At 41.0% G+C, this 19,665-nt stretch overlaps 1 protein-coding gene across 2 annotated transcripts in view; it reads left to right on the forward strand.

Moving 5' to 3' along the window:
• Window positions 1-19,665, forward strand: part of LOC149785846 (glutathione S-transferase theta-1-like) — a 34,311-nt gene that overhangs the window by 11,352 nt on the left and 3,294 nt on the right. For both annotated transcript variants that reach the window (XM_089931247.1, XM_089931248.1), the window contains exons 3-4: window positions 17,742-17,872; window positions 19,534-19,653. In XM_089931247.1, the coding sequence (XP_089787373.1) occupies window positions 17,742-17,872; window positions 19,534-19,653 (251 nt within the window). The remainder of the gene's footprint in view (window positions 1-17,741; window positions 17,873-19,533; window positions 19,654-19,665) is intronic.

A 19,665-nucleotide genomic window follows, 5' to 3' on the forward strand; every position in this document is an offset into this window, starting at 1 on the left:
GATCAAATATGCATAACACATTCCACTGTATAGAAAAAGAAAGATTTATACAATAAAACATGCATCTAATACTTTAATACTAACATTTTCAGTAGACATGTCTTATGAAATATGCTCAGCCTAATTACACAAAATATACAAAGCAAAAAGCATTATAGTTCTAATGCACACGTGAGAGTCAATCTGCATGAGGTGCTCTTAGAAATAGGCAAAGGGAATTCAGCGATAGCCTTTACATTAATTTATCCAGGTTTAACATTATCGAGTTCCACAATATGTCCAAATAATGCGACACAAGTAAGGCAAAACACATCTTTATACCTAAATTAAATTTCAGATTTGCACCTCTGAGTCTATCCGACAATTTCTGAATCGTTTCCTAGTGATCTTCCTAGGTATGATTGTAGAAGATGACGTAATCGATGTACGCATAACTGTTTTCTAGACCAGATGTTAGCATGTTCATCAGACGTTGGAATTTTACCAGAGAATTTCTCTGTCCTATGATCATCACTTTATACTGATAAAGCCCATCTGGAGTTGGAAATGCCGAAATATTTGTTGCTCTTTCCGTGAGTGGAAGTTGCCAGAATCCTATTCAGAGATCTTGGTGACATAGTTCGCATATCCAATTTTTTGTCGTTGCCATACTCTACTCTTGGTTTTGGAAATGAATCCGATTTGGTGACATTGTTGACTTTCCTATAGCCAGCATACGTGCGGAATGTATTATTAGTTGAGGCATATACTTGGTTCCATATAATTATTTTCCAGTAAATATTTAATTTCTTTTTTCAACATTCCTGCTTGAGAGGATTCATCAGTATGGATACTGTTGCTCAGGTGTAGAATCTACAATATCAACGCCATGATACGTATTTTTTTTTTCGTATTGCGACATCAGGAAACAAATATTCATATTCATATAATAACTGTTGTAGTTCACTCCCTTCCTGTTATTGTAAATATGAAAATTGTTGGTCTAGATTGTGTCTGAATTCCGAGGTTTGGTTAAACAAGACTAATCGAGTCAGAGTTCATTCCGTCTTTTACACATTGAAAAATGGCGTTAAACCCCACAACAACAACAACAAAAACAAGCATTTCTGCCTCTATTCTCTCTTTCTGCACCTCCGTTTTGCTCTAAATTTGTATCTCTCTCCCCATCTCCCTCTCCACCACCCCCTGAAAATGTTGACACTTCAAAACCAGATTTAGAATACAGCCACCAATATTCAAGTTTGAAAATGTTAATCCTCCAAAACATGATTTAGATCACAGCCACCAAGAATGAAGTTTGAAAATGATGACGTTCCAAAACTTGATTGTAATACATCCACCACCATCCAGGTTTAAAACTGATGACACTCCAAACTTGACTTTGAATACTGCCAACAAGATTCAAGTTTGAAAATGTTGACCATCCAAAACTTGTTTTAGAATACAGCCCCCAAGATTCAAGTTTGAAAATGCTGAGATCCCAATATTTGATTTAGAATAGAACCAGACTCATGAACACTTTTGTTTACTTTGGTTTGTTATGACTCTGTTGTCTTAACCTAAGTAACAGAAGCGAACCAAAAACAAAAAGTTTTGTCAAATTTAACAAATAATTTATTTCTCTAGAATACAAAGTGGAAATTTAGAAAGAACTTGCAGTGTTATGAATATAGTCCTAAACTTTTATCACAGATTCAAATTTCAAACTGAATTCAAATGTATTCCAAATAACTTCCAATAATGAATGTGTTGATTTGCCTGTAGACTCTAATGTGCAAATGTGCAAATAATCTACATCGTTATGATGTGTTAACAATATTTTGATGTATCACAATAATATAATCCAAAAATGTCCTTGTCTGAATTCACTATAATTCCAAATGAATGTTTCCAATCCAATAATATTATCGATGCATTTCCTCTGAATAATGATTTGAATACATAAATCAACCCAGTGAAAAGAAGAATACAACAATAAGACTAATTCTGCCTCAAGATGTGAGGGAAACAATGATTAAATTTTAGATAAAGAAGATTATATAGCTCTCTATTTGACCTAGGTAGCAATTAACATTTTCTGAATAAATTAACGCCTGAATCAAGACTTAATGCCAGAATCAATAATGTGTCATATAACTCAAATTCAGGTAAACACACTTACATTAATATAGACCTGAATATTTAATCTACATTCATAGACAAATATTAGCTATGTATTATATTGTATACAAAAATGAATGCCCTTGGATACCAGGTACACAGCGAACTGGAAAAGCCAACAAATAATACAAATTAAATATCCATAACACGTTCCTCTATTTTCTGAGTGCTAAAATTCAAATTGCGTAAATTTACTCTAAACGCTATATCTGTTTTACAGGGTTTGAGCCTATGTGTGTGTTATGACTCAGAATTAAAGTATGTTATATGAATGTTATTTTCTAATAAAATATATTAAATGAATCGAACAATTTAATAATAACAAGCGAACCTTGTTTAAAAGAATAGAAGAGGGAAAGCAGGGTAGCCGTTTACTTCTATTTTGCTAGTGCAGCCAATGCATTCGACTGTGGCTTGTAAAACACTGTAATACATTCCTGCTGGGCGTCCCACAAAATACCAGATTTCTGATGGAGTAAAAGGGATGCAGAAGTAAGAGTTACTGTTATGTATATTTAATTTGCATTGTTTGTTTGTTAGTTTTATTTTATTCATTATATGCTATGGATAATTGTATTTTGGATTTGACCTTGTCCAAACTCAAGTTCATTTTCCACCTGACATGAATCATTGATTTCTTTTATTCTTAAACAACTAATACATTTCCGATATTTTCTCTATGAGTAGGGTTTAATATTAGGATCATTCTTAATAGAAGTAAACATATTTATATTGTTCTAAATCAAGAACATTGTACTTTCCATGTTCTTTATGATTCTTTAAGTAATCTGATAAATAAGTGAGCATCCCTGGAACTCTATTACTGTGTCGTGGGGTTTAGGGTTCACTATAAAAAATGTGTGTTCTGGCTCACTTATCTGTGTATGGCTTCCTATGGGCCTGTATTAGAGATGTGTTTTGTAATATAGCAAAGGTGTCTCTTCCGTGTTATCCAGGAGTGTACATAAGTTGGAACTGAGCGAGAAGAGCCATGAACCAGGGTTTGAATTAAGTGAGAAGGAGTTTCATGAATGGTTGAAACGTGAAAAGGAGGTGATAGCGTATGCGAATAAGGATCTGAATTATGTGCCTGAGATTTTTTATTGTGAAGAGAGTGAAGAGGAGGAGGAGTGCGGGAAGCGTAGTCACCGTCATCAGCGTCCAATGCAACGCTATAATCAGAAGTATTACATCAAGAATAAGTTGGAACATTTTTATTTGTCTGAGTCTCAGCCAGATGAATTTTATTAGTGGTTGAATAAGGTGACTCGAGTTGAGTTGGCTGATCGTGCGAAATTCATAAAACTGAGTATGTGTTTAAACGTATATTTGAGAAGATGGGTCTTCACAAGCATGCGACGAAATGTAAGACCGACTCTGGAAAGAGCTTGATGGAGGGGTATGATAAAATTATTTCGGAGGCGCTATGTTAGTCAGGGAAGCGGTAATAATCCGAATTGAAATATTTAGGATAGCCAAACTACTTGAGTGATTGTTTTCCCTTTGGTGGGGAGGACTTTTTCAACTCTGAGGACGTCCTGGCTTGTTTTTTTTGTAACACCTGCTCGTAAACATAACCTTGGATGGGTTCTCCTAAGGAATCCTGGAGGGTGTAGGTAATGGGAATGGGGTTCTTTTTAATGGTATCACATCTTCCGTCTAGTTTGGAGTGTATCCTTTTTCGAAGGTGACTTTTTGTCTCCTGGTTCTTTCGTGATCCCCTACTTTGACTTTAGATCTACAAAATAAGACCTCTGCGACCTGTTGTTTTGGGGTTTTAGAGGAGGTTTCTGCGGGAGTCATCCGAATGCTTCGATGCCAGCTGTGATTGTAGTGGTCAACGAGATCTTGGAGGACATCTAAGTATCTGTTAGTATTATTGCTGCTGAATTTTTTGCACATGCGATTTTTGAGAGTTCTGTTTAACAGTTCGATGACAGAGGCTTTTAGATGATTATGGGGGCTGTACGGAGTGATGTTATTGTTTTGAAGCCACTCTGAGACGGTTTGTTATAAAATTCACTTCCGTGATCTGCCCAGTTTTTATAAAGCTTTCGGTACCTACGATTTTATTCAACGCCTCCACGATAGACGTTCATTTTTTGTTTTTGAGACTAAAGACCCAAGTGTATTTGCTAAAGACATCTATGACTGTCATGAGATAATGAAAGCTCTCATGTCGGCGAGATCTGCTGACCATATCTCGTCTACGTCCACAGCCATGACTCTGCCTCGTGGGAAACGTTTGCGTGCGGACTTATGCAGTTTGTCTGCCAGAGCTTGCATGGCTCGTGTAACACACACACACACACACACACACACACACAGAACTTATGCTTGGTGCCAATGATGCCACGCACTAGAACTCGGTCTACACGTTCTCTGAATTTTTTAGGCTTGAGTTCTCTTAAGTCCCTCATCACGCTCGATCGCATCCTGCTTTATCTACGGGATGATATCGGTAACATATATCGTGATGCATGGCGATGTCATCGACACCGTTGTATGGCTCCTGTAGTGGAAGCGGTTGATCGTTTTCGTTCAGTTGTTGTTCTATCGAATTCCATGGTCCTGTATATTTATGTCCTGGCAACGCCCATCCACCCCGAGGTTTGGGAAGTTTTCCGATGAGAGCATAGAAATACATGGCTCCTTTGAGAGTTTGTCGATGGCCGCATCCTTTACAATCTCCTACGCACATATTTCTTTCCATGCGAAGGTCGACGCAGCTCGTATCGCGCTTGCATTGCCTGCAATGATGCATGTTTTATACAGATTCCCTCTTCATGTTAGTAGTGTCCAGCTCGTGTTGCTTGATGAAATATAATTTGGGATCCACAGACAGCGCACTCGGATTTGATCATGAGGCGATGAATTTTGGAGACCACCTGGAAGGGGTCTGCGCTCTCCGTTTTGACTTTGCACTTGAGGCAACAGGAGACCATGATATTTATATGAGTAGTGGAGATTATGTTGGAAAATGTTCAATTTCTAGTGAAAACACTCATTCATCGGGAGATTGTCCTTGATGTCTACCCTAGATGTAGTCGGCGCAGTACCATCCACAGATGCTATCGTCGACGTTTTGAAGTTTCAACGAGTTATACACCGCTCCTTTATGGGCTGTTGAGAGATATCGCACGACTTCATCGGGAGGAGGTAGGCCAAACGAATCAAAATACTCCATATCGTTTGAATGAGGATCATTGATGATGGCCACCCAGTGAGTGATCTGTCCATTGTAATAAATTTGCAGGTTAATGACGCTGCTCTCGTTGGTCATGATCTGCTCAGGAAGATGATCTTAAGAAAATACCCCTCGGAAAGTTGGAACGCTGAATCCTAAGAGATCTTCGAGATCAAAGTCGGTTAACACCTTTTTTTCTCATGCCTTTGCCCCTCGTGGTTCCTGGCTGTTGAAGTCCTATGCCGAGGACGAGAATTCCTGGCAGTAGAGATCCAGCGACACCTGCTAAAGAAGTTCAAGAAATCCTCCTTGTTTGGATAGTTGAGAGGTCAACAAGTTAAGAACGATGCCTTTTCGAGCTGTCTTATGTTTAGCGACGGAAGTGGATTGACCATTGGTCTACATGATCCAATCGGGTCCGACGAATGCCGATACTTTCAGTTGGACGGAGACAAGTCTTTTATGGGGTATCTGACACGACGATACTTCGGAGAGCATGACTTCCACCGGAACGTACGACGACATGATTTTATATGAAAATCTTCAATAAACTCTGCTTTTGAAAACAAAGTTTCTTCTGCCCAATACCGCTTTTTGGGTAGCTCCGGTAATGGTTTATGTAGCCTCGGCTAGTCATAAGGGTGCCTTCTATGCCCTGACCCTCTCTGCGCGACTTTATTCTGGGCATGGTTTGGAAAACAAAGTTTTCTATGCAAGGATATTCATTTTTCCATTGAGGACGTCATGAATCGATCTGAGGTGACCAGCGCGTAACAGGGGTAATCCGCTGCTTGGGCCACAGTGCATCGGATTTCGATGTCAGCAGGAGAATGGTTGAGAAGTTCGGAATGTTTGGAGACATCTAAGTCGAAGATGGGATACAAGTTAGCGAATTCTTCCAGTGAGGTCTGAGTGTCTGTATCCACGTCTTGATACTTCTGTATGGCTTCCACCAGCATCATGTAAGCACGAAAATAATTTCGTGTGACTACAGCGAAGTTGCATTCGAGCTCTCGCTCTGGGTATTGTCTAGAGTTGATGTTTACGTGAATGCGAGACAGACAGACGTTGTTGACGATGTGCTTGTTTCCTGTTTGACCATCTTTACGCTGTGTGGCTAGCTGAACAAGAACACGTGTCTGGGAAGTTCGCTGCCAGGATTGGTCGAGACTCTCCACGAGGTGGTAACCTGAGCTGCTGAATGTATAAGCGATATTGCTCGAATTACAGCTTCTTGGCAAATCGGGCTGACGTCGTTTCCAGTTCGAGCATTTGCGTAGTGGAGGGTGTGGTTTTAGGCATCCAAAGCGATAACCACAATCGAAATTATTCATTATAAGATGCTGACTTTTTGTGCATGTATTATTCGTGTAAATCTCTTTCCAGTACCAGAGTGTGTTTGACTCCTCTGCAGATGGTACGGATATCCCGACATACACCAAAGATGCTTCTAAGAGGAAGCAACATACATATTTCGTGGTTAGAATCGGTCAGAGCGCGCCAAGCAGTGAATCCCAAGTTGTAGGCAGCAGTACGCGCAAAACCAAAACTGACTCTGAAATTAGCTCCGTTAACTGCAGCACCATATGCCACAGGGGCCGCTGGAAGCAGTTATGCATTGCCAGCGAATTTGGTACTGACTGCACCGTCCAACGCTGTATCTCCGAAGCAACACATGTTCGTTTGCACGATCGCATATAGTCATCGCTGTACATGACCAAGTTCAGGTACGTCGCCATTGATTTCTTCCATGGGCTGATTGCACTATGTAACACAATTTTTGTTCCTAGGTAGTAAGTGTTATTTTGTAATTGCTTATGCTAAAAAGTATAGAAAATGGCTATTATTCCCCACAAACTTTGCTTTTGTGACCAGGACAGTGATATTTTGAAATCTACCTATTTCCAATGAGAAAACGGGCGAACTTGTGTCTTTTCGTTCACATAAAGTCAGAAGAAAACAATATATAAATGAAAATTAACATGTATTGATACTAAAGTAATACAAAAATGACCACAAAAGATGTAAAAGTGAGTAGGTTTTCGGGATTTACGATTATACTGTAAATCACTTTACGAATCAGCCCCCAAAATTAGTTTCCCATCATGGTTTCGTTATACTGTCCTTGGTAGCGGCGTTTAAAGTCCAGTATTACCTAGTGGAAGCGCTCGCCTTTCTTCTCAGAGTACGTTCCCATGTTCTGCTTGAATTAATCAAAATGAGCATCAAGGGTATGGACTCTGAGGGACATCTTGCGGCCCATTGTGCCGTAGTTCTTCACTAGAGTCTCAAACAGCTCCACATAGTTGTCGGCCTTGTGATTGCCCAGGAAGCTCTTTCTCCTTACTAGTGAGCTTCTTGGGAATTCATTGCACTCCAGGATCTTCTTTATCTGTGGTCCGACAAAGAAACCGGCTTGGACACCTCAGACAGCTTTAGGAAGACATCTCAAGGGTACTTGAAGGCTGCCAACTCCTTATCTAGAGCTCTGACGAATTTTTTCATAAGGCCCAATTTGATGTGCAGTGGTGGCAGCAGCACCTTCATAAGGTCCACCAGTGGCTCCCACTTGAAGTTGTTCCTCCCTATGCTAAAGATAGGAGGGAAACTTGGTAAAACCCACCATTTTGAAGTCTCCGATGAGCTCTTAACCGTACTCATCATACTTCAAGGTGTCCAACAAGGTCTTGGTGCTGTTGTAATCCTCTTCGTGGTGCACAGAGTGAGCCAGGGGAAAAGATGGGTATTTGTTCCCATTATGGAGCAGTACGGCTTTGAGGCTGCAGTTGCTTGAGTGGTCAGTGGGTTCCCGCCAACTTCTTGGGATAGCGAACTTCATCAATCTCTTTTCCCCTTTGTACCATGCTACAAAAATACATTTATTTCACCCATGAAAAATGTGTGAGAGATTCTCGCGACATTTTTCATATATGGCATATTTTAAACATAAGATTGAAAATCGAAACATTTTCAAATTAAAAACCTTTTCAATGTTAAAGATTTTAACAAATTTTATAACATGATCTTCCGAGCAACAATTGTCCTTCTTACTTTCCAAAGTATTTTTGCAGTGCTTGCGGGTGAAATGAGATACCCAGGGTTTGTCTTGATAGCGACAGGCATGCCGAAATATGCCTTGAAGGTCTCATACATCTTAGCAGATGCTTCCACGGAGTTCCTTTTCGCTCTTGTCCTGATAAATTGGCTGCAGACATAGCAAAATGCGTCTGCCGGAAACTTGCAGCCTCATGATACCATCTCAGAAATATGCAGATATGTATCCACCTAGGCATCTGCAACTAAACAGAACTGGTGGCTTAAGGCCCCTGTATTTATACTAGTAGTTATATTACTGGAAAGTTCTAGAAGTTACTCAAAGTTTACCCAGCACTGAATATATCTTGAATGTTCTAGAAAATAGGTAAATTTCAAAATATTACTGTCCTTGTCACAAAAGCAAAGTTTGTGGGAAATATTGGCCATTTTTACATACATTTATGGCATAAGTAATTAGAAAACAACGCTTACTCACAGGAACGAAATAAACTGTTACACTGTGTTGTTCAGTTGATATTGCACAGGCTTGAATAACAGCCATCATTATATTGGAGCGTGACTTGCGCTTTGGCGGCGTAGTTTACGATTGGGGTGGAAACTGGTATTTTAAGCAGATTTTCTAGAAAGGCCTTATGGGGAAGCAGGTACACATCTTCGTCGCGCGTCCCTATTTTTATGATGGATGCACGCGTTGAGATTGGTGATGTTGGTGTCCTGATACTCCACGCACTCGTAATCGGTGGTGGTATCATCCATGGTACTATTGTCGTTGAGACGAAGATAATCGGGAATGGATTTCGAATACATGATTTTGCTCATGTTCTCGTTGTCGATTTTAATATCGTCACACACGATGGTCTTGTGCAGGTCTGAATCTAGATCTTCCACAGGCTGAACGTCATGGATCGGCAATCGTGAAAAGATCATCGTTTCCTGCAATTGAATCTCCAGACTCGTTCAGCCTGAGGTATTTGTACCGATCAGGATTACGCGTGCAAATCAGGACGCGATCGTACTTTAGCATGCTATTCAGAAGCATGTTCATGATGAGATTGGTTTTTCCACGACCAGTGAGACCCACGTCATGTAATGGCTGTCTGCCATCAAAAAAGTATGTGGATGCTCTGGGGTGTTTTCCTTCGTGTGGAAGTTAATGATGGTCATGGTTTATGTAAAAATGTCGTACACCTCCTTTGGGACGTTGATTTGATCGGGAAGTAGCTCTTCGAAGGAGGACAAAGTCAGTCGCTCCGGAGATACCATGGCGGGTCATCTCAACATGAGCAATTTCCAGACGCCAATGCCGCACGATTGTCTCACGTGAACAGACTCTCTCAGACCAAATCTCAACATGGGTGGCATTAGCTTGTAACGGACTTCCTTCTGCGTCGGCGAGGTCTTCTAAATCCGTGAGAGCCTCTGACAATGAGGTATCGCTGGCTGGTAAATACGACAAAATGGTGGATACATCAGTGGCAATGTCGCAGTGGTGGGAATGTATTCCGTAGCAGGGCAAGTGTCGAGCGATAAGCTCATGTCCTCGCCAAGCTCTGGAATCACGTCGTGTAAGGGTGTACAGCGGGCTCAACAAGAGAGCGACCATGGTCAATCATTTTGGAACTTCCGATCTCTCAAGCTGGATCGACAGAGACGTGAGTGACAATTACACCTCCATCACTTTTCCAACCGTCGAAGGAATTCGTATTAAGAACCCCAGTTACTTCTATTTGATGGACATCATACCACGCGGCCCATCACGGATAACACTCAAATGATCTCGTATGCTCAGCTCAGTGCGTTGGGAAATACTACATTATCCACGACGGGAGGTACCCTGACAGGAGCCGTCACCATTTCGGGAAAGAGTATCAAAGGTCGTTCCACAACGACTCCCTCGAGAGCGATGATATCGCGGAGAGCTATGGAAATGTGAAACGTTATGCGGTGAACAAAGACTAACATACGATCCTCGACACCGAAGCCACTCCCAAACAGTACGTGGACAAACGACGCATCAAAAATAACAATGGTCAATGTTTCCGTGTTATCAAAAGCTACGAGATATTGATGTGGATTTTCTGTCTCGGTGTCGTCGAAATACGATGCCTCTCACATGGATTATTTCATGTACGCTCATCACCTGGTCGCGGGTATGGCTGCCAACAAAGTGGCGACCACAGGGGTGACCTCTAAATTTTGGGTGCAAGTGCATTAATCAGATGCTACTATCAATGTTTTTGTATAACGAAAGCACCATTCTTGGAAGTAATCTGTTGCAGTTCACGACGAATATCACAGATACCAAGTACGTTGGTTTTACATTCTTGGGACTGACGGAAAAAGACTACTAATCCTGGCTTTGAGTTACTTTCAAATTTTTACTTTGGATAATCTAATATAGAGCTTGGTGGAAATCGTACGCATCGCTACAGAACTGTACCAGTACCTGTTCGACGATACGTACAGACAGGGCGCGTCGTACGAGGACAACTACCTGCAACTGCTTAAGCCGATGAAGGTAATACACAAGGCTAAGAAAGGCGGGTAAACCCTCTCAGGAAGAAGCGTACAAGCGATGAAAGATCACTTGGTCAAGCTGTCTCATCTGTCTGTAGGACACATGCGGCAGGAGCAGCTCCGAGAGGCCATCGATCGGTACTGGATGGTCATTAAATTTTGTAACGATCGAGAATCAGTGCAGTTAGTCAAAACCATTGAAGGCATCGTCCGGGATATCACTCAGGAATTACACCCAGACCTCGTGAATATCAGCGTGAGCACAGGCTACGTCAAACGACAATGATTTCGTCGAACGGAAGACGATAAGACCTACAAAAAACATCACGAGTGCATGGACAGAGTGGTCATCCGAAAACGCTTTCGCGGAAATCAAACCCTAAGTGGGTCTATTAACAAATGTAAGTTTCTCAGCAGGTTGGTCTCGAATCAGAGGTGGGCAAACATTCCAGTGCAAGTGCCGCATACACAAATTTGCACCTTGTCGTGGGCCGCATAGTTCATTAAGTAAAATAATTAATATTTGAAATAGCAAAAACGAAAGGTTTTTCTAAATAACATCTAATTAATTTTCAGTTGTTGATATGTTGTTGATATTTGAAAACGTATAAGTACATTTATTTGATAAACAGAGTAACATAAACAGAGTCAGTGCGAATGATGACTTGTTCCTAGGCCGCATGAAAACCCTTGACTGGCCGCATGAAAGCCTTTGGCGGGCCGCATACGACCCGCGTGCCGTAGCTTGCCCACCCCTGGTCTAGAATGTGAAGACGTGGACACGAGTATTGCGGTGATGACGCATGATGATCGCAGTGCTAGTTAGGTAACTTGTGATGAGGCACCCGTGTTTGAAAACAACAAGGCTGTGGAAAGCCTTTTTAACGTGATAATGTTTAGCGTGCATGGGAAGATCGATCCCAATGTGGCTGCGGTATCCTTTGTGTATTTATAAATTTTCAGCCAAAGAAAATAGAGAAAAAGGTTAGTCCTGAGTTTAAGAAATGAAGTGTTCTTCCACGAGGACAATTTGTCAATGTTCCGAAGGCATTTCGGGAACTTTTGGAAAAGGCAAACGACCGGAAAGAAATATCGAAGCAAGTACTTGAGTGAGTGGGTTCATATACACACAGGGATTTTATATTTTCAGCGATCAAAGACTTTGAAAAAGTAAATCTGAACGTGGAAAAATCTCCCTGGTGTATTATTATCTCTACCGATATCACCGAAAAAGTACCTGTGGATGAGATGTTACACGTCAAAGAATCACAACAATAGCTGGACCATGTGGAATTGAAAGCAACTCCTTACATGCTGCCTGATCTCGTGCAAATAAATCAGCTGACCAAAGTCACCCAGGGCTTTCAAACGAATATCCGCTATGGCTGGTGGAAGAAAAAGTGTCTGAGATCGACGATGATAAAGTGAATGTGCACATTCAATTCTTAAATTATCACTTACCATAATCTGAACTGCTTCTGTAGAGTTTAGCAGAATGATCCTTGACTTTAATCTCATCGACAAAAACTTGTCAATAGAGTAGCATCACAAGCTAGAATCATATTATCGCTATTACCATCGGAGAGACTACGTCTATAACATACGTACCGACGTTACACGCGCATTCTGCGAGTTGTTTCAATTCTTCCGATTGCCGTGATGGCCGCGGGAGTGATTTATACTGCAGTGATGGCTAATCCAATGATGTTGGTTTTGTCCGGAGCTGAACTAGCTATGCAGACCCTATTGAAACGCCTCGAGGTACGATTGGAGGGCAAAAAAAATAACACCAAGCAAACCATGTTATCCTGTCAAAAATGCTTAACGAAATCCAATCGTACCTGCGTAGAGCTCATTTTGATATGTCGTTACTGATCAGATAAATGAGAACCACGGACGATCTCACCGTGAACAATGTGTCAATCATTGAATGGTCCTTAGCCGAGAAAATACCGAAGTCATCTTGCATCACCCCATTGCGCTCTACGAAGCCATTGACACGGTCTTACGAAATCACTTGCCTGTGAACATTGAACTGACGCTGACGAAAGTGCAAGAAGCAGCAAGTGGACAGGCCTTACTCGCACGAGAGCAAGGGGAGGAATTATCCCTACGACGAGTAAGAAAACGTTGCAAAAAATTTAAAATTATCTTATTATAGAAACATGGAAGAAGGCGTGTCTGACCATACGCAGTATCTAACCGTGATCAGTCGGAAAGATCTTGAGAAGGCCATCGTCAACGCGCTCCCTCTCTGCATCAATAACAGCATAGACCTCATTCTCGTCTAAGTCTAAGGAACAGGAAACAATCTCATTGATCACGACTGCGCAGCAGAAAAAGATCTACGACAGTGGCATGCTCAACATCTCCTACGATAAGGAACTGTTTAAATACTGTATCTCCTGCCTGCTTTAAGAAGAACTCAAGCTGCTGTTCAGATCAGTAGAATAACACAAAATAGGAGTGAAACATGGTTTTTTAAATATTGTTTGCTATCCGTCAGGTTTTGCGTCCAAATTAGCCGATTATCCAATGTATCTCCATTAAGATAAGAAAATTAATATCCGAAAGGAATCCCCCACCCCACCCCCACCCCACCCCCACCCCGATGCGCTTCAAACACAGAGCGATAACGGTACATCGTATCCCTCAGTCCTAGGACAAAACCGTGAACGATGGAATAACCCGTCATGCTAAACCTCACCACGTGTCTGATTTTTGTGGGTATGCAATGCACCTCTTCTTCCGAGTTCGCTTCGTAACGACTAAACACGGGATGCACTTTCCAGGTTTCCTACGTCATGCTTAACATTAATCAGAAAATGGTTGAACAACGCTTAGTGGTTTTGGGGTTTCTGGGTAGTTCTGGCTTTTTCGTAGTAATATTAAATCGCTAGGATATTTCCTCACCCGTAGCGCTGACACACTTAGAGTTGACTTCGAACACCTTCCATTCATCCCAAGCAGGGTTTCATCCCTGCAAATTCCACTCTTAATGAGAGCATAATGCTGGGCGCAGTGCTCTCTTACTCTCTCTCTCTCTCTCTCTCTCTGTCTGTCTCTCTCTGTCTATCTATCTATCTATCTATCTATCTATCTATCTATCTTTCTTTCTTTCTATCCATCCATCCATCCATCCATCCATCCATCTATCTATCTATCTATCTATCTATCTATCTATCTATCTATCTATCTATCTATCTATCTATCTATCTATCTATCTATCTATATAATGACTTTCCCGCGAAGTCTCTCTCTCTCTCTCTCTCTCTCTCTCTCTCGTGCAGGACTTGTTACACTTTTCCGTGCTGCCATGAGGTACCCACACAGAGGCATGGTGTTATATAATAGTTATTAAACTTTTTGTTATACAGTTAAAGAAATGACAAAATGAACAAGCAATTAAAGACCTGAAATACATGGCTATATTATATAGCATCTCTATCATAGAATGGATAGACTGAAATCTTGCCTATGGATCCAGCGAAGGAATTTATTCTTCGTCATCATTTTGCTCGTCGACTCGGAAGCATCGCTCGATCATTACAGGGTATTCCGGTACCGTGTCCTAGATCGAATACCGATCTGCATGAGATGATGAAACGAGTCATAAAAACCTCAAAGGTGAAGCTTAGAAGGGATCCTAAAAGCAAAGCTTTCCGTCGTGAGCTCGTCAACGAGTACAAGGCGATAGCTGCACGAGAGATCCTCACCACACGGCGGTATCTGAAGCATCTGCGAGACAAATACTAAGACTCACGGGAAAAACCACTCAGACGGGCACACTATTTAGACTTCAGCACAATATCCTCAGGCGATCACGTCTAGCTGATATCGAGGAAAAACTACCTAAAATCGATATACAAGCCCTTCAGCAACAACGCGATAAGACTAAGCATCTTCGCCCCCCCCCCCAAGACATGTCGAAAAATTGTACGTAGGAGCTGACAAAGGATTCATTTATAATCGTTCCCATATCCTTCAGCGTAGAGTGGACCCAACACTCCTGCAGCGCATTCTACATCCTACCATCCAGGCAGAACTACTTACCCATACAGTCATCAAACTGGGAGTAGCTGTCAACGTTCATCTGGCCAAGGAACACAAGAGCATCGACGTATAGATCAGAGCCGAATCTCGCAGTGAAGATTTCAGTCATATCGTTAACATCGCCGTGTCGTTTATTCATGCCCGCCTCTAAGATTATCAAAAGTCAGGACCAGCCTGGGTCTTTGCCGGAGTCAATTCTATCTCGTTTCAAACTTCCGAAGTCACACCTTTGCGTGGAAACGTGTACGTGCCACTTCCAAATACAATCGTGACTACCAAGGCCTGCATTAATGTAAAAAAAAAACAACGATGACTGCTGACTCGTGTGGGCTATCTTCTCCGCGCTATATCCCACTGAGGACAATGCCGATCGCATCTCTAAGTACAGATCGTAATTTGAAACACTCCACACCACTGGAATTACCTTTCCTGCGAACGCCAATGATGTCCCTAACCGGAAGCGCTCAACTAAGGACTCATCATTAATGTATTTGGACTCGATGACAGAAAAGCAGGAAATACAACATTCGTGGTATATCTCATACTTATCTATAAAACAGCCTCGCAACACAGCATCAGTTAGCATCACCATATCGTGTACATCAAATACTTTAGTAGATTGTGTCATATCAGTACGCATAGTATAAGAATCACGGTTATTTCTGCTATCCCTGCTTACAATGCTTTCCTCAATTCCAACGACTACAGGATCACATCTCGTCGGGATACTATCAAGAACTACAAGTCGTTTAGATGCCACACGAGAGAACACTACAGTTCGAACACCATCACAAAAATACAAAGATTTACCAAACCAGTCCATTCTTTTATTCAAGTAGAACATAAGCACATTCCTGCTGGTGAGCGTTTGTCTTCTTCTTGCCAACAGTAAAGGGAGGAGGACTGCATCGTCAGGTTCTTTGAGAAACTCGTCATGGAGTGATAACGCATCAACGAACTCCGAAAAAATCCTACTCTCCTGACCCCACTCACCTACTCACAACTCAAACTGCACGAGGCAGCACGGCAATGCCACATCTGCGAAGATTATTTTCAACCCCATGCTCTAAAAGTCTGAGATAATTGTCATATCACCGGTAACTACCGAGGAGATCATCGCCCATAATCTACGAGGATACGATGGACACTTCATCAACTCAGCACTCAGCCATCCTCGAGTTAAGACTAGCCGAGTATCACGACTTGTTCCTTAAGACAGACGTACTCCTGCTTATGGATGTCTTCAAAAATTTCATACACGTGTGCCTTGCTCATTATCAACTTGATCCACTCTGGTATTTCTCCTCAACCGATCTCTCCGAGTCATGTAAAGCTTGAGTTCTTCCATGATCCATGCATGTTCATGTCCACCAAGAGTATGACTGCACCATTAGGCAAAAACAGGCCATGGCGAATAGCAAATACATGAAACATTGCGATCCTACCAAACCCTCCACCTACATCCTCTACCTCAATACCAATGATCTCTATGATTGGGCCATGTCACAATTCCTTCCTGTAGGAGATTTTCACTCGATCACCTGAGAACAGTTCCTCCAAGAAAGACAAAGAGGATATCAGGACGACTGGGGCTATTTCGTCGAAGTCGATCTGGAGTATCCACCTCATCTCCATGACGCTCATAATGATTATATCTTCTGTGCTGATCTATTCTTTATCACACCCTCCACGCTTTCTCTTCAACAACTCGAACAAAAGCATTATTCGGAATCGGAAATTGCAGGATCAAAAAGCTCGGATCCAATCTCCATCACAAAACACACTACAAGATACATTATCGACTACTTGAACAGGCTCTTCAACATCGACTCGTTCTTCAGCAAATTCATCGACCTCTCTGGTTTAAGCAATCTCCATGATGAAATCCTAAGTTGACTTCAATACGTCTTCGGAAAAACCATGGAAAACATCAGACGCAGAAAGAAAATCAAAGCCGTTAGTAACTCACGACAACGAGATAAGCTCGTGGCCAATGACGCCTTCGTTAGCATGAAAATCTTTGACGATGAACTGGTCGTCATCAAATTCAGGAAAACACATCTCGTGCTCGATAAACCCATCTACGTCGGTCCATCCGTTCTCGACCTCTCCAAAATGCTCATGCTCGAGTTTCATTACGACTTCATCCAACGACACTACGGAGATAAAGCCGGACTACTCACGGCCGATACCGATTCACTACTCTATGAAATTCACACGGACGATGTCTACGCAGACCTCTGTCAACATCAATATATCGTTGATCTTAGCGATTATCCAGAAACAAGCCCATTTCACTGTAAAGACAATGAAAACGAAACTTGGAAAATGCAAAGATGAAACCAGTGGTATACCCATCACAGAGTTCATAGGACTTCGACCTAAAATTTATTGCCTCACGCTCAAGGATGATATCATCAAGACAAAAGCCAAATTTGTTTTTGTTTTAAAAACTCGTGTAATGGGCATGTACTATGCTATTGAACTCCTTAACGAATTATCATATATAATGACCGGTTTAGGGTGTGCAAATGTTAGAGAACCATCAGTCTTCTTCACTTCATGTGGCACTACAAAACATTTACACACACCGTGGTGTGTTTCATTACTAAGTTTTAGACTTGCTCCAAAAATGTATAAAAAGTTTTTTAAATACGAAGGCAATGGTGAAAATCCAACAGTCTAGATAAACAAATTCGAAAGACTGAATTCCGCTGCAGTTAAAACTGCAAGACAAGATGTCTTTTAACTTTAAATTCCATTGCAGCATCGTATTCCGCACATACTAATGGATGTCGACTTTGACAAGGGCGGCGAACACCTACCAGAAGTATTTAAGAGGCAGCCACATCAAGAAGTTCCGCTAATTACTGACAATGACATTACAGTGTTCGAATGGTGATTCTCTATCTCCCTCCCTCCCTCTCTCTCTCTCTCTCTCTCTCTCTCTCTCTCTCTCTCTCTCTCTCTCTCATACGACAGGGGAGGTAGATATTATTTTTTACAGTAAAGTTTAGAGAAGTAATCATTTTCGAGACAGTTGCGCATAGGTAATCGATAGGTGAATTCCAGGTGAAATACTGACCAAAGTAGACACCCCACCAGGAAGTTTTTTTTATAGCACCAGACAAGTCTGAGCCATTATGAGCAAGAAATAAGTCCGTATTACTTGACAGGCGCTGCATTGTTCTATTCTCGTGCATTTCCTTTTAGATGTAGTAAACATTTTATTTTATTTAAACCAGACAGACAAAACGTTCTGGTAGGTTTTGAAGTTTGTGCTCAGTGGAGTTAAGATATTTTCTGGATGTGTGTGATATAGAATCGTTTGCAAAGGGGTCAGTTTTAGAGTGCACTGGATAGAGAGCAAAATCACATTAAGCTGTATATATGAAAATAAGAGGCACTTATATTGAGCCTTGGGAACACCAATTAACATTTGACCCGACTCAAACATGTTTTCACCCGTACAAAAAAAATAATAATTTTAATCTGCTTGTTAGATATGATTTGAACCAAATAAAGTAGTTCGAAAAAAACTTGTACGCATAATTTTTTTAATAAATGATCCCGCAAGTCGAATACCTTTTTTAAATCATGGAATAGTGCTTTGGTAAGTTTGCCACATTTAGTTGTCTGTGGCCTCTAGTCAGTAAGATCTATCAATGCAGCTTGACAATATTTTTTTTTGTCAGAAACTTGTTTGTGATCTATGTAGGAGTTGGTACTCGTAATGATATCTTGGTCGATAATTTGACGGGTCATTTCCCCGCTTATGAATTAAGGTTACCTTGGCTAATTTCAATGACTCGGAACAATTCCAGGAGGTGATAATAAAGTTAATTACATCTTTCAATGAATCAGAGATTGACATTGTCGAAATCTTCAGAATTTCTGTGTGAATTTCATCTTGACCCACTGATTTATTAATGTCTATGTCTATGATAATACAACTGGTATCAGCTAATGTAATTAGGGGACATATAAGGAACTATGGTCCGGTACCCTTTCATTCAGAAATGCAGTAAACGTATCTGTTAGAAATTATTTCTTTTGTGTGATTCCAGAAGGATCTGTTATCAGAGTGTTGAGGGAATGACTTCTTTACAAAAGGAGAATTTATGTGTTACAGAGTGGGATTTTGCTTTATTCCGTCATAAACGAGAATTGGTAAAGTCTTTGTGTATCCGATAATAGTCTCATTTACGCTGCACCCTGTGATTTGACTATTATAGAGAAATTAAAGTTGTATTGATCGTTAGTTTCACTTGTACGGGGCGTGCTTATTATAACTAAGAAACAGTGGTTCGAGAAAGACAAATTCTAATCTAGGTCTGTTTTAGAATAGATTAATGAGATAATATTTTGAGACAGTTTTTTTATATATAGAAATACCCGATTTATTATGCAACCTAAATATATTTGACTATATATTGTAAATAAAATTCAAAGCGATTTCAAATTTTATAAAAATTGAAGTCAGTCAGTGCATGGAATAATATCGACGTCTATACTTCCTTAGGCAGACCAAAAATAGTTCTAAAGTTTAAATTTTTCAGTCCAGCAATTTTGCGGTACCTTGCCACGAACTACACTGATTTTGCCGGGTTTGGCATCAGTTTGGAAACCCGGTTCTTGTGCGAATCCATTATCAGCTGGGCCAACGGGGAACTTCACAGGTGACCACTCAC

This window comes from Sinohyriopsis cumingii, chromosome 13, assembly GCF_028554795.1.
Source record: "Sinohyriopsis cumingii isolate HCF-2022 chromosome 13, ASM2855479v2, whole genome shotgun sequence".
Taxonomy (NCBI): domain Eukaryota; kingdom Metazoa; phylum Mollusca; class Bivalvia; order Unionida; family Unionidae; genus Sinohyriopsis; species Sinohyriopsis cumingii.